This window comes from Polyergus mexicanus, unplaced genomic scaffold (genome assembly GCF_030449975.1).
Source record: "Polyergus mexicanus isolate NDT 795.1 unplaced genomic scaffold, iyPolMexi1.0 SCAF_18, whole genome shotgun sequence".
NCBI lineage: Eukaryota > Metazoa > Arthropoda > Insecta > Hymenoptera > Formicidae > Polyergus > Polyergus mexicanus.
This window is the reverse complement of record NW_027223338.1, coordinates 272,406-286,337: the sequence shown is the minus strand read 5'-3', so window position 1 is coordinate 286,337 and position 13,932 is coordinate 272,406. Positions and strand designations below refer to the sequence as shown.

The 13,932-nt window shown below is 39.9% G+C and overlaps 3 protein-coding genes across 12 annotated transcripts in view; 1 reads left to right on the top strand and 2 right to left on the bottom strand.

The window, feature by feature from the left end:
- The window catches only part of LOC138941271 (kin of IRRE-like protein 1), a 347,460-nt gene extending 342,130 nt beyond the window's left edge, over positions 1 to 5,330 (top strand). For all 10 annotated transcript variants that reach the window (XM_070310778.1, XM_070310779.1, XM_070310781.1 and 7 more), the window contains 2 exons: positions 1,797 to 2,027; positions 2,680 to 5,330. In XM_070310778.1, the coding sequence (XP_070166879.1) occupies positions 1,797 to 2,027; positions 2,680 to 3,020 (572 nt within the window). In that variant the 3' untranslated portion in view covers positions 3,021 to 5,330. The remainder of the gene's footprint in view (positions 1 to 1,796; positions 2,028 to 2,679) is intronic.
- Positions 1 to 13,932, bottom strand: part of LOC138941272 (glucose dehydrogenase [FAD, quinone]) — a 266,478-nt gene that overhangs the window by 241,266 nt on the left and 11,280 nt on the right. The gene's annotated exons all lie outside the window — the stretch shown is intronic.
- On the bottom strand, positions 8,489 to 10,522 carry LOC138941295 (uncharacterized). The gene is made up of 3 exons (XM_070310852.1): positions 10,240 to 10,522; positions 8,925 to 9,122; positions 8,489 to 8,821 (listed from the first exon to the last, which is right to left on the bottom strand). The coding sequence occupies exons 1-3, from the start codon at positions 10,459 to 10,461 to the stop codon at positions 8,615 to 8,617; spliced, it is 627 nt and encodes a 208-aa protein (XP_070166953.1). The 5' UTR covers positions 10,462 to 10,522; the 3' UTR covers positions 8,489 to 8,614.

The following is a 13,932-nucleotide window of genomic DNA, read 5'->3' as shown; positions in this document are numbered from 1 at the left end:
GCGCGCGAACAGTGGCATATCGCGAGGTCGAGGTGCTAAGGGAAGAGAAAAATAACGCTGCAAGATTTCTCATACCATTTGCCGATTCTTCGCTGAAAAAAAATCGTACTCGTCGCTTCTAAATGCAGCATAATATCTCACCGGAGTTTAACCCTTTGTGCAAAATTTCTAAAGAAAGATGTCGTTTGCTTTTATTTAGTAGTCTTTTAAACTAAATCAGTGAGAACAACTGGCACAAAATTTCATCCAAGATTAATGTATTTCGCTGATCTTTAGTGAAAGCACTATAATATATTGTACTTTGCTCGTCCGTCTGATTATGATAAGAAAATTTCATTAAAAGATCGATAATAATCCTATATATTTGCAAGATATGCATATCTGGAATGAAAACTATACTTAACTAATATTTAAGTTCAGAATTATATACATATCGTATTTTTTTGATTCTTAAAATGTGATAAATCCACAAAACTCTTCTCCTGGTTAAACTTCGATATTTCTCTTTAACAAAATTTATGTTATATTGTACATATTACTATAAATTTATATTATATATAATATTATACAATAATATATGAGATGGATTTTAAAAAATCACATTGATCGAAATAGCCATTATTATTGATTTTTTCCGTGAGATTTCACTGATTTGCAGTGTTTATATTTTTATAACTGATTTCAAATCAAAGGAATTTTTTTTCCTTTTTTCGAGAGGAAATTGACAAAGAGCGATTCGTCGTGAGTCGCATTTTGACACATTTTGTATGATTAAATAATTATCCTGCTTAATACGCGATATAAACGAATCTGATATGATTACACACGCATGCATATCCAGTTGTAGCGTTTCTTATTGATCACGTTTCGCGGCCGAATACTTTTTTCACGCGATTGCCATTTCTACTTGAGATTCCACGGGCGATTTGAAAATACAAAATGCGAATAAAACCATGTATGCGCGTGACGGCGCCGCAAAAAATACCGGCATGCCAGATGTAATCCCGACGTTGAGGAATATAAAATGTTTTCTCTACGGCGCCGGCCGGGGTTTGTTTACGCATGTAACAAAGCTGCCTTGTAGAGATGGAGAAGAGAAGAAAAAAGAAGAAAATGTGAAGCGCTTCGTAAGTAGCATAGGAGAATGGATGATGCAACCAGTCGTTTTCTCTTTACCATGACACAGTGTGGTTAATCCACCTCCCTTGGAAAAATATCCACATTAATTTTATGTTTCTTGCCGCTCCCTCAACAGAATTCATTTATTCTATATCTATTTCATTATATGTACAATTCTTTTAATTCGATCCTCCTCCTATGTTGATTTAATTAAAGATTTAGCAAATATTCGGAGAAATGTCAGTTTAAACGCAAATTATAGCGAACATAATTTATATTATACTTTAATTAATTAATTAAACTAAAATTAATAGACAGATCTCTGTTGGAAATATTTGTTTTTAAATTACGAAGAGTAATCGATGCACAAATTGAACGCTTTAAAATTTGTAGAAATTGTATTTTATTTATTTGTCTGATCAGACGTTACAGCATTTAAACATGTATATTTTAAATAACAATCTAAATTTGTTTCTAATAAATTTATTTCTATAACAGATTTTTTTTTTTTTTTTTTTTCCCCTAATACAGATCGCAAATATTTAACTGCTTTTCTCGCATCTGTATCTATTTAATTGAATAATTGACGGAACGATTCAGCGAGCGAATTTTAATTAAGTTTTTGCGTTAAAAAAAAAGCAAAAGAGTAAACATCCCGCTTTATTCGATCGTTACAGGTCAGGATGCCAGCATAGTATTGTCACCGCTGATAGGTGTGGTGGTCGGCGCTCTGGTGACTCTGGTCCTCATCATCCTGATCGTGGTGATCAGAGTACGTCGAGAGCGCGTGGCGAAACCGCGGCACGAGAAACCGGCGGAACTCAGCGAATTACCGCCCCAACAATACCCCATGCAGAATTCCCAGCAAACCGTGGAGACTGATCCCGATGTGATCCCGAACAAGTTCGGTAAGACTCCCATCGATACCGTGAAACAGCCCGCGCGCGAATCCGATTACGATCGTTTGCTCCTTCGTACGTTTGCCAATACTCTGTACATAGATGATAGAGAAAAAGAAAGAGTCACGCGCGTGATTTCTTCAAGCGGGATAACTGAAAACTTTACTGACATCGCACTAGTTGCACTTGTCTCAATGTGGAGACAATGAAGCAGTTGCCACAATTCGCGTCTTCGTTTTTTATCCTTAAAACCCGCTTTATTAAACGATCTATGATTCGCGATAAAAATTAAGGTTGAATTCTTATTTTATGTTTTTGTGTCGCATATCCTAATGTATGTGTATATTATTTTTTCAAATGTCTGTATCATGACACGTAAAATTATTTTGTAAATAGATTTCTGTCGCGAAATATATTATTTTATAAAGCAAGATTTAGAATAGCACCAGAGTAAAGGAATTAATCGCGTCTCATTCCTTAATTGTGCTCATTATAAAGAAAATATCGAGATGTTGCAGCAATTTTTATTCTTGTTGCGAAATTTTAAATAGAAAAACGGGGAAAAACAAGGAGAACCGGGAGATGAGAACTCTTTATTTTCGCATTTATCCTCGCATTCGGCAGTTTTCGATAGAGATCCCCGTCCGCTTCGGTGTTCTAGAGGGTAATCTCGTGGAGGTCAGCCCGCCGAGTTACCCGGGCGGTTATCCCCCGGGACATTGGGTCACGCCTGGACCTACGCCAAGCATAGACGAGCTCTGCCACAAGTTCACGGGGAGGCCGACGGAGTTGAGGTTACCGTCGAGGAGCACAATATCGAATCTGCCGGGGATGCCGGTGACGGGGGTGATGGTGGGCGCCGGCCAAGGCGTCGTTATCGGCGGTGCCCAGGGTGTCGTCGTGGGTGGCGGTCAAGGCGTTATCGTGGCCGGCGAGTGCCTCGACGGCGAGGCAATCAAGCGAAGACTGATGGCTAACAGACTACCGGAGAGTTGCGTCTAGAAGTGAGGCTCGTCTATAGGTGATGTGGTGTCGTCGTCATCGTCGTCGTCGTCGTCGTCATCGTCGTCGTCGTCGTCGTCGTCGTCGTCGTCGTCGTCGTCGTCGTCGTCGTCATCCTGATAGCAATCGAGAGATGTACCTATCGCGAGACCCAGGCGAAAGACGAACTCGAAGAACACTTGTCAACGTATCCAAGAGCAATTTTACAGAGAGAGAGCGAGAGAGAGAGAGAGAGAAATCCTTTCGAGGAAGCGTTTATGTTGTTCGTTTTCTTGACAGCCGTCTATTAGCTTTAACGTGTGTTTACGATACGGCGCGATCGACTCGACGAAACTTGGTGGAGACGATGGGGTTGGAGCGATCAATAGCAGGTCGGGATTACGTGTCGCGGATCGTGCATTATGTGTCTCGCGAACGATTGATTTCACGCGAGCTGATCCAAGTTCTCACAATGCGATTTCTCGTGTAAACGGCACACGAGATTAGAGACACCGTACAATTGTTTTCGAAATAGGATCGCGGCGATCGTTACCTAGTTTTTCCTCCACGGGGCGAAGCGAGCGAAAGTATGCGGAGAAGTCAACCGAAAACTTTTCACAAACTTCCCGTTTCCCTCCTTATCCCCCACTTGCCTCGGTGGAAAGTATCGCAAAGTTCTAACATTCTGTCGTCTCCCGGTCGTTGACTTAACCATCTTTGTTCCTCTCTTTGTTTCAAATCAAATGATATTCAACGGTGTCTTGTCGAATTTTTCTTCGACGAAGTTCGCTTCTCTTCGTTGTAGCGTTATAAAGGAACAACCGCAAATCGTATGAAAAGAAAAGGGATTTTTTTGGCGAGACTCGCGAGGAAGCTACCTCGAAATTGAACTGTTTGCAGTTTGAATAAATACGTTTTCGGGAAAAATAACTTTTACGCAGATAAAATTTTTGTTACGCGATCATTGAAATCCCTCATCTTCTAACATTATATAATTTGTAGAATTTTTTCTAACAAATAAGTGATTGATTACTTTCTCTTTTTTTTTTTTTTTTTTTTTTGGTTTTTAGCTAATTTATTTTATTGTATATTTCTCAGTTTCAGAGGCGACTTTTTCTCCAAAATACATTAATATTTTGCCTATTATTATCCCTTGCTCTTTTTCGGTATCTTCCCACAAACTTGTTAGCATCTCTCGCGATGTTCCTAAATAAATGCGAATTCTACCGACGAGACATTGGTCCGGAAGCATCAGATCGAGAAAAACGAGAGAGGATAAAAAGCTCTCGAACGAACCCCTTTTCCGATAGCTCGAATGAAGACGAATGGAGGAACCGCGCGAAAATATACCGGAAGGGTAGAGAGGGGGCGAATAGCGGGGGAGGAGTACTCGGAGAGAAGAAATCGGACGAAGAGAAAGGTGAAATGAGAGGGGAAGAAAAGGAATGCGCCCAATGCTACTTTGGCCTGTATATAGTTTGAAGGCGTGAAATGCAGTTTTAAGGTTGAACGATCGGCTCCAATATCGCGATAAAAAGCGAGAGATGGAGGCGGAAAAAGACACTGCGCGGAGAGACACTGCGGGCACATCGATATATGCCGTTTTAAATTCCGAATTCGATATTTCTGGGAACATAACTTTCGCGCGCGATATCGAAAAATGGTATCAAACTTGCACACGTTCGCACGACGTTGCTCACGTGCTCGCGAATAACGATACCATCAAATTTCATACAATCTTCAACCCCCTTGCCCCCTTTCCCTCAAAAACAAATGCTCACGAATCATCGACAAGGCGCGCAGCAACATTGAAACGTATCGATCGTACTCTATCTATCTGTGTGTATGATACGACGTACGAATAAATGATTAAATTAACAAGCAAAAAAGATGCAACTCCCTTTCTCTTCCTATCCAAGGGAAAGGATGAATGCGAATATGCCGAGCCGTGTAATGTACAAAGCGAAATAATTCTTAGAAAATCAAGACCAGGCGCGTGTTATATTCTATTGATAATTGTGTGTGTGTGTGTGTGTACGTGTAATAGAACATTTGTAAATTTTTCTACCGCTGATATGAGTTTTCTGTATTCCCGTAAAAATATCGGATAACTCTTATAAGATTATCAAATATTCTCAAACGTTTTCATCGAAATACTCTTATCCTGGATGACATATGTGTGTGTGTGTGTGTGTGTGTGCGTGCGCATATGTAAATATATACATAGTTTAACGAGTTCTTTATCGAATCGTTATTCGCGATTTCGTTTGATTCAACAGGGAGAGAAAGAGAGAGAGAGAGAGAGAGAGAGAGAGAGAGAGAGAGAGAGAAGGAGAAAGAAAAGAAAAAGAGGGACAGTAGACGATACGCGGCATCCGCGAATTTCTATGCACGCGTGAAGGAAACTTCACTATATAAGAATGTTTGCAAAAACTGGTCTTCCACGTGACACTTGGCGACGAAAGTCATAAAACTTCTCACGCGCGAAAACGGAACTAACGAATCGACACGAAAAGCGTTATCGCTAATGGAATGATGTAACGTGAACTTTGTGCTCGTAAAAAGTTCTCTCGCTTTGAATGATCGATAGACTCCGTAATGTGTATAAACGAAAAAAAAATACGAGTGAGAAATCGACGAATGAATAAGGAGTGTCGTATAACAGCGCGTTAATCTCGTCGGGACGCGAGAAGCGACCGACGATCGGAATCGATCGTTGAACGTTTCTATTTTCGATATAAAAACGTTAATGATCAAGTACACACGAGATACGATTGCTCGTTAGCTAATGTGTATCGCTGTATATATTATTACAAAAGAGTCACTGTAACGATAAGTTGACGAATGTTCAAGTTTTCGAAATAATCGTCGAGCGCACCTGGTTTAATTATTAACGTTACATTTCACCGGAGAAGTATCGTTGAAATTGTTTCCGCGACGATTGTCACGCTCGATAAGCGCCATTTTACAGAGATTTTTTTATTCCCTTTCCTCTATGTTTTTCAACGATGCGCACATATCTTTTACGTCAGTGAGAATCTATTCGAAATGTTTCAGGATAATAACGGAGAGAGATATAACATATTAAAACGGACCGAGGATAGAAAACTGCTCATTCATTTTGTAAAACGGGGGACGTCGGGGTTATTAACACACATGCAATAGTGCATAAGCACACACACACACACACACACACACACACATATATATATATATATATATATATATATATATACGTGTGTGCGAGGATCTTGATCAGCGAGAGCGAGGAAGATCGCCAAAAGTAGGTACCGCAGATAATCGTGAGTTCTCGGTGTCGACGTAACCAAACTACCAATCAAGTGCAAAAGAAAAAGAAAAGAGCAAACGCGTCGCAAGCAAATAATAATAGCGAATAACGATTGTACATAATCAGCTGTACGTAACGATGCGACAGAGTCCATGTAAATCGATCGACGTCGTCGAAGGTTCACTGTATAGGTGATTTCATATCAGACCCCTCCCCCCCCGCATATCGTTTAACTAAAGTCGTATGTATATACATGATACCATGTTTTGATCTGAAATAAACTGTTTAATTGTCTGAATCTCGTGCTACGTATTTATTTTAACGCGACATTACTCGCTACCAGGCGGTACCTGTCAGAATGGTATTTCTTGTCAAAAAATAAGCATATTTTTTTCTTCGGCAAAATTTCACATTTTATGATGTATCAATACAGTGTGTTCGCTGTTTCTTAATTATTCGTGTAAAAACGATTTATTAATTTTATTATATAATTAAATCTCTAATATTCACATTCTTCTAATGTAACACTTTTGAAGAGAAATTTAATTTGAGTTGACACGAAACAAATTTCCTTATAGCAGCAAAATGTTCTTTCCGGTTTTCATGTACTATAAACGCAGAGCTCAATATCTATACGTGTAAAATATAAATATTTGATTTAATTATAATAAATTTATTAAAATGTTTACACGAAGAATCAAGAAACAGCGAAAGTACAGTATTGATATATTAAACAATGAGATATCTCGCGAAAACAATCCATTTCCCGGAAAATCTGTCAGAGAAAAAAAGAAGCTTGTTTCCTTTGACCAAGAATACGGTATGTATTCTACCTTTATAGGATGCCTTGTATACCCAGGAGAGAGAAGGAGAGAAAGAGAGAGAGAGAGAGAGAGAGAGAGAGAGAGAGAGAGAAATGCGCTTATAAAGTAAAATAGGCGCCTTGACAAACGACGCTCACGTGCCGCAAAAAGATAGACGCGCTTGAAAAATGGGGGCCGAAACTTCCTTCCGGTTCGACGAAAAAGGAATACTTGGCACGTAAGGATTCAACCCTCAGAGCGACGGCTTTGAGAAATTTCTACTGTGGTGCCCTACGAGGAGAATCGGTCGCATGTAAGTCTTAAAATATTATGCGAATACACACCACACACGCATACGTCGTTAAAAGTATTCTTTTAAATGAAATTAGCGTATTGTCACTGAAAAAAAGCAAATAATCACTAATCTCAGTTATAAACGTAACAAATCAGTGAAATCTCAGTAAAAGAATCAGTTAGCGGTAATGGCTTTGTTTCAATCGGTAATATATATTTAAAAAAGTACGTGTCTTTATATAATATTATACATGATATAAAACAGCAATATATTTTGTTAAAGAAATATCTGAATTTTTGATCAAGAGTCAGTTTGTTTTTTGTAGATTTATCATATGCTAAGAGTAATAAAATTGATATGTGTATAAATATGAATTTTTGAATACTAGTTATACGTATTTCAGATATGTGTGTGCGTGTATGTGGAGACTTTTATCAAAAAAATAACAATCCAAAATAAATAGAAAAAACTTTAAAAAATACATCTTATAAATATGTATGATTATTGTTGATTTTTTAGTGAAATCTTACTGAGATACGAGATGAAAGAGTAAAATGTGAGTGTTTTCACTAAAAATCAGTAAAATATTCATTGATTTTCGAACATTTTAGTGAAATTTTCTATCACTGCTTCAATCAATGTCATTTTCAGTTTAAGAGAATAAGCATTTTTGATCTTCTGCAAAATATATTTCTAATGACTCAACATTGATCATTACAATATACATCGATGCACTGTGTGTAGGCGAAATTGTAGGCGCTTGTATTAGAAACATTGCAGCAAAGGTACGTAACACTAGATGTGGTTTTTATTCCGATTTTATACAAGATTTCACGGCAATAGACAGACGGACCATAAAAATCGCTTGAGATGCACGCTCTGCGAGTTCCCTCGTGTGCCCTTCAGCATAACGGTGAGAAAAAATGGAAAAGACGCCGCGCGGAATTTTAATCCTCATCTTACGTATTCGCGGTTACGCCGCTTGTGTAAGAGGAAAAAAAAAATGACTCTATATAAAATATTTTTAAGTAGCAATAGCGCGCGCGAATCGAGCACGCTGTTTACTTCGGAGAAAGTTTCTGATCTCACAATAATTCACGTTTGCTTAAAATTCCACGTAATCTCGAGACTACAAAAGCTTACTTTGTACGCGGAAGTTTTTCGAGAAAAATACCGTAATACGATCCATGACGATGTAATATCTTAAATATTGACACAATTTGAAAAATCATATCTGCGCCGAGTTCTCGTCAGAGATGCGCTTCGCGTCCGCTTCTTCCGTTCCTCTGGTTACATCGCACGGGAATAAGAGATCTCGAAGCTTTTGATACATCTCCAACGGCACACCGACGATAATATCCATGCATTTCACCAGCGCGCGATTGTATGCTTCTGATATAGAGTATCTTATTCCCTCCAGATGTGGTAGCTGTACCTGCGGGGATGCGGATAAAAAGCGTCTCAACTCGAGAGAGCCAAGTAGCAGATCTGTGCGATTTTAATAGAGAAAGAAAAGAAAACTCGACATTTTTATTTACCGATTCATCATTTGGAGAAAACGTGCTTATTATTCTGTAATACAGATCTTCCGTTTCGGTACTGTCGCCCCAAAGACCCTCCGCCCAGGTCCAATAAATAAGACCGGCGGCGACAGTGCCTTTCAAAAGGCACGTCGCGATCCCGCGAAATCGTTCGCCGCTTGAAAGCGACTTCTCGGGACGGACTGTTTTGCAAAGCTGCATGGAGATACTTTATGTGAGATACTTTACTTGAGATATTTTACTTTCACAAACAAGAGTACGGATTTTATAGATACTCGATTTCATAGATACCGCTCGTTTTTTTCATTCTAGCATTCATCGACTTTAACCGCGCGTTTTTCGCGATACGTTTATTTAATACGATTGCACACAAGATGACATTTATCGAATCACGATGGATAACGATCGCAAAGATAAATACGTCGAGTCTTTCGTTCGCTATACGTCATCGTGTGCTTGACCTCTCTCTTTCCCTGTTCCAAGACCTAGATGATGTCCCTAACAGTTACGAGAGAGCCCGGAGACCGTCCTCCTCTATTAGAGACCCATCGATAGTCGCTGTAGCAGTGTACACCGACTGTCGGGCTAATTCCAGGTAAACGCAACTACGTATCGACTAACCAATTCCGTACAGGTGCTCGAACACCATCATCTCGTTACATAGCGTGTCAATATCGGGCAAGGCTCGACAAGACACATGATTTAACTCGAAATTGGACGCAATTCGCACAGAATATACGGTGCACGTGTAGCCAATACAGGCCAAAAAAATCATAAATATTATTATTTGAATATTTTTATCTTTAAAAACGACAGAGAAAGAGAGAGAGAGAGAGAGAGAGAGAATGATTCAAAATGATATTAATGCCGATAGCTCTTCGTTTCTCGAATCATTTTTGTTCCCATTTTCAATCACAATTTTCAACCTAACACCTACTTTGATATTTTAAGATCATCTTCTTTTGTGAAATTATTTAATCTACAGTTTCGAAAGGGTCTTTTTTTAAAAATTTTTGCAAGTGAAAAACTGTTCAGTTTACTGCCTATTTGAAGTATAAAGTTTAATATTTTTATATAAATTAAACTTCTCGAAATTCTCTAAAATCCATAAACATAAAAAAATTGAAATTGAAAATAAAAATGAAATTTCGCTTTGTTTCATGTTTATGTGAGTTAAAGAAATATTGTATTTATACGAATATATATCTCTTACACATTAATAATTTTTTTATGCGGATATAAAATACTCTTCTTACATTAATAATTTTTATATCATCTTAAAATTGATTAAATCTTTAAAAAATTTTATAATCCTATCTGATATCTGTACCTTTGGTGGGCACTTTCCTCGCATATCTTTCCGCGAGCAAACTTTAACTGCTACCGGTCTAGCGGTCCAGTAATCGGTCGTTTCATTAGAATCGCAGCAAGAATCCGCATCTGCACCGACGAGTTTCCGAACCTTCGGTCTTACGCATGTTTTCGGATTGGACAGATTAATGGTTTGCGCGATACACTTGGTTCCTCTCTTCATATCGTTTCCGTAACGCTATGAATAACACAAATTGCAAATTTTTCCTCCTTTTTCTCGATGGGCGAGCCTTTGCGAATAAAGAATTATATAATGCTAGATTAAAAATGGAAAGAAAAATTATGTATCAACATCTCTGACAAAATATTGAAAGTGATAAACTTGCTTGTTTCTCTCTCGTTTCAATGTTTGATGAATTTACAAAATTTACATGGGCATATAAATACACCTTCTCGCAAAATAATATATACACGCTTTAGAATATGTTTGACAAAAACTAAACTTGTGCGAGAAATCACAATAAAATTTTGACGTTTCAGAGTGATTAAGACTCTTGGAGTTTCATTTTTCCATTTTTTCAGTAAAAATATTTACAGAGTTTTGACAACATCTATTATACTGCAAATTTATTTCCAACGCGATGACATATAGAAGAATGACATTTATTAAGATCGATTAGCTTTTGTTTGTATGATGTACACATTGTACACCACTCGCTCAATACATCGACATTCCGTATATAATCATTATATAATGCATCACTTATATAACAATATATATTCATATATGCTATAATAAATACACAACATATATGGACGCCAAGTTTTTGACACAACTACAGTCGAGGGATGTTCGTCGTCGATTTTTTACCGAGCGGTATGTGTGTGTGTGTATGATCCCGGCGGAAGTGAAAAGATGAAAAAGGCGCGAGAACAACGTAAAAGATACGGCACGACGCGCACACAAAGGACTCGGCAGAATAATGTATCGCGAATACTCCATCAACTTTGGTAGGCAAAATCCTGTTTCGGGCCTCCTTCGGGCGTGTCGCCCTTTCCCTTACACAACGTTCTGATAAGAGCGAATAAATATATAGGAACCGAGATTGCGCGAGAGAAGGAGGCCAATGCTTGATGAAACTCAGTTTCCGACGAGGTCTTTATACCACTCCTATCTCTCTCTCTCTCTCTCTCTCTCTCTCTCTATTTCGTTACAGCATACAAAGTGAGCGACCTCACCTTATTCATCAACGTCATTTGAAAGATTCGCGAGATTTGCATCTGACGCGATCGTACGACGGGTCAGCGTTACGACATGTCCTCGAATAAATCTTTCGAAACGTGAATGTTCTCGTCGCGTGATCGCGCAACTGATTATGAGTCTTAATTGCAGACAGTTAATAAAATTTCCACAAGATACAGATTTTGTATAACGCGCTCTGGAAATTAAATAAAAATAGTGCGAGATCAAAAAAATTCCGTTGAAAATAGTAATATTGCATTTTCATCGACAAGTTTAATAATTCGAATGTTAAAAATGCCGAATCATCATCGATCGAGACTTGCCAGCTCGCTTCGACGCAACGTAAGGAAGAAAATGAAAGAAAGAACGCGAGAGAGAAAATAACGGCTATCACGCGACGATAAAAAAAGATTCACGATCGTTCGCCTCCTGCAGATGGACATTAAAAAAACCATGAAAGTCGTTACGAAGCGGATTCACGATCCTTTAACGAAGCTTCTACAAGCGATGAAACGGGACGAAGAACGAGCGTAAGGAAGCGAGAGGACTTTCGGAAAACTAATTTTCGCGATATTAGTCTTACGGAATTGGTTATTGATGTTCTATTCGTCAGCCGATAATGGCGAACGGAAGCGATTCCCTCGCAGAAAGGTCATAAGTCCTTTGGCAAGGGTCAAGGATCTTCTCGGGGGGTTACGTTGTCCCTGCCGGCGCTCGTCCTTCTTAAAGGAATTGCTTCCTTAACGGGCGTTAAATCGACTTTGCCGGCACAGGTCCTCCTCGCTCTCTTGCGATTGACAGATATTTCGTGGTCTCTTCGCCTCGCTCCAGACTTTGCTTCCCGTCCTTCCTTTCTTCCTTCCTTCCTTCCTTCCTTCCTTCCTTCCTCCCTTCCTCCCTTCCTCCCTTCCTCCCTTCCTTCCTTCCTTCCTTCCTTCCTTCCTTCCTTCCTTCCTTCCTTCCTTCCTTCCTTCCTTCCTTCCCTCCTTCCCTCCTTCCCTCCTTCCCTCCTTCCCTCCTTCCCTCCTTCCTTCCTTCCTGCCTCCCTCGCTCGCTCGCTTCCTCCCCCTTGCCGTCCTTTCTGTCCATCCTCTCGGTCCACCAACTCTGTCCCCTCCGCCTCAAGTCCACTATCCGTGCATTCTTTTTCATCACTTTCTCTCACAAAGGCTCTCTTTCCGGCTGGACGAATGGCCGCTCGCCTGGCGACATTCCAAGCAATCTCCTCGCCAGAAACCTCCGAAGGAATATACGATAAATTGATAAGTTCGCGGGTCCTACGCGCCATTGGCAGACAGTTGTTAAGCACGTTCACACAGACGTATAATTCAACGATTTCGGTGCAAACGTCGACACTGCTGCTCTTTATAGTTGCGAGCAATGGTACTCGCCTTCTATCGAAGCTTAAATTTTTTATTTTAATCTTTTCGATATGAAGTAACTTTCATCCATTGTTCGACCTTATGTTTGAAACACGGATACGTATTTCAATATTATGCTCACATTTATCGTTCGGCGTCTTTCGTCGCTTCTTGCCTATACGAGTCGTGATAAATGACTTTAAACGCGACTCGCGCGTTTCTTCCAAAAGTGGATGGAAATGCAGAAAGTATTTTTACGGCACGTTAACAAAATTTTATGACGAAAAAGAGAGAGCGTAAGCGCAATCAACATCCACGGCCGATAGTTTGGAAATACAGTGGCTTTTCATAGCCGGCTCTAATAACACGAATTTTGAACGGGAACGGGAGAAACGCCGGAGGCACGATGCGTGATTTGCCGGGATGCCGTAAATCGAGATTAAGGCGAAATTTCGGTAGTCGCCTCGATATCAAGAAGGTGAAACGGCGTTCGGCGTTCACCCTCTCCCCCGTATAATCGCTCAACGAACGACTCGAGTCTCCGGTACTCGGAGTTCAGCCACCGACCCTGAGCGAGTCGAATTATCGTTTTCTCTCCCCCCCCCTCCCCCACTCTCCTTTCATCCTCTTCCCCTCTCCGATCTATCGTTTATCCTCACGCGTTTATTCTACGAACACGGAGGCTGACGGAGAGGCCGCATACGTTTCCTCTTCTCAACCGGATTCCATAAAGCGGAGTTCTCTCCCAAGGACGGATTAGAATATCCCTCGGAGCGACCCTTCATTCTCGCTCTCTCCTCTCTCTCTCTCTCTTTCTCTCTGTCAAGGCAGAGTTACCGGCAAACGCGACATTATTCCTAGGTCGATTAGACCTCCGACCCCTGACGGGGGCCTAATAACGTCGTCGGCGGCTCTTGGATTAATCTCGGGAGATTAACATAAGTGAAATAATACTGACCCTCTTCCTAAATACAGACCAGTCGCCATGTAGAGACGTGATCCCGCGCGCGCAGTTAGCCTCAGCAAGAAGAATGATTAATCTTTTGAAGAGATATTCGTGCATCTTTACTTTTAATATAATATAATATAA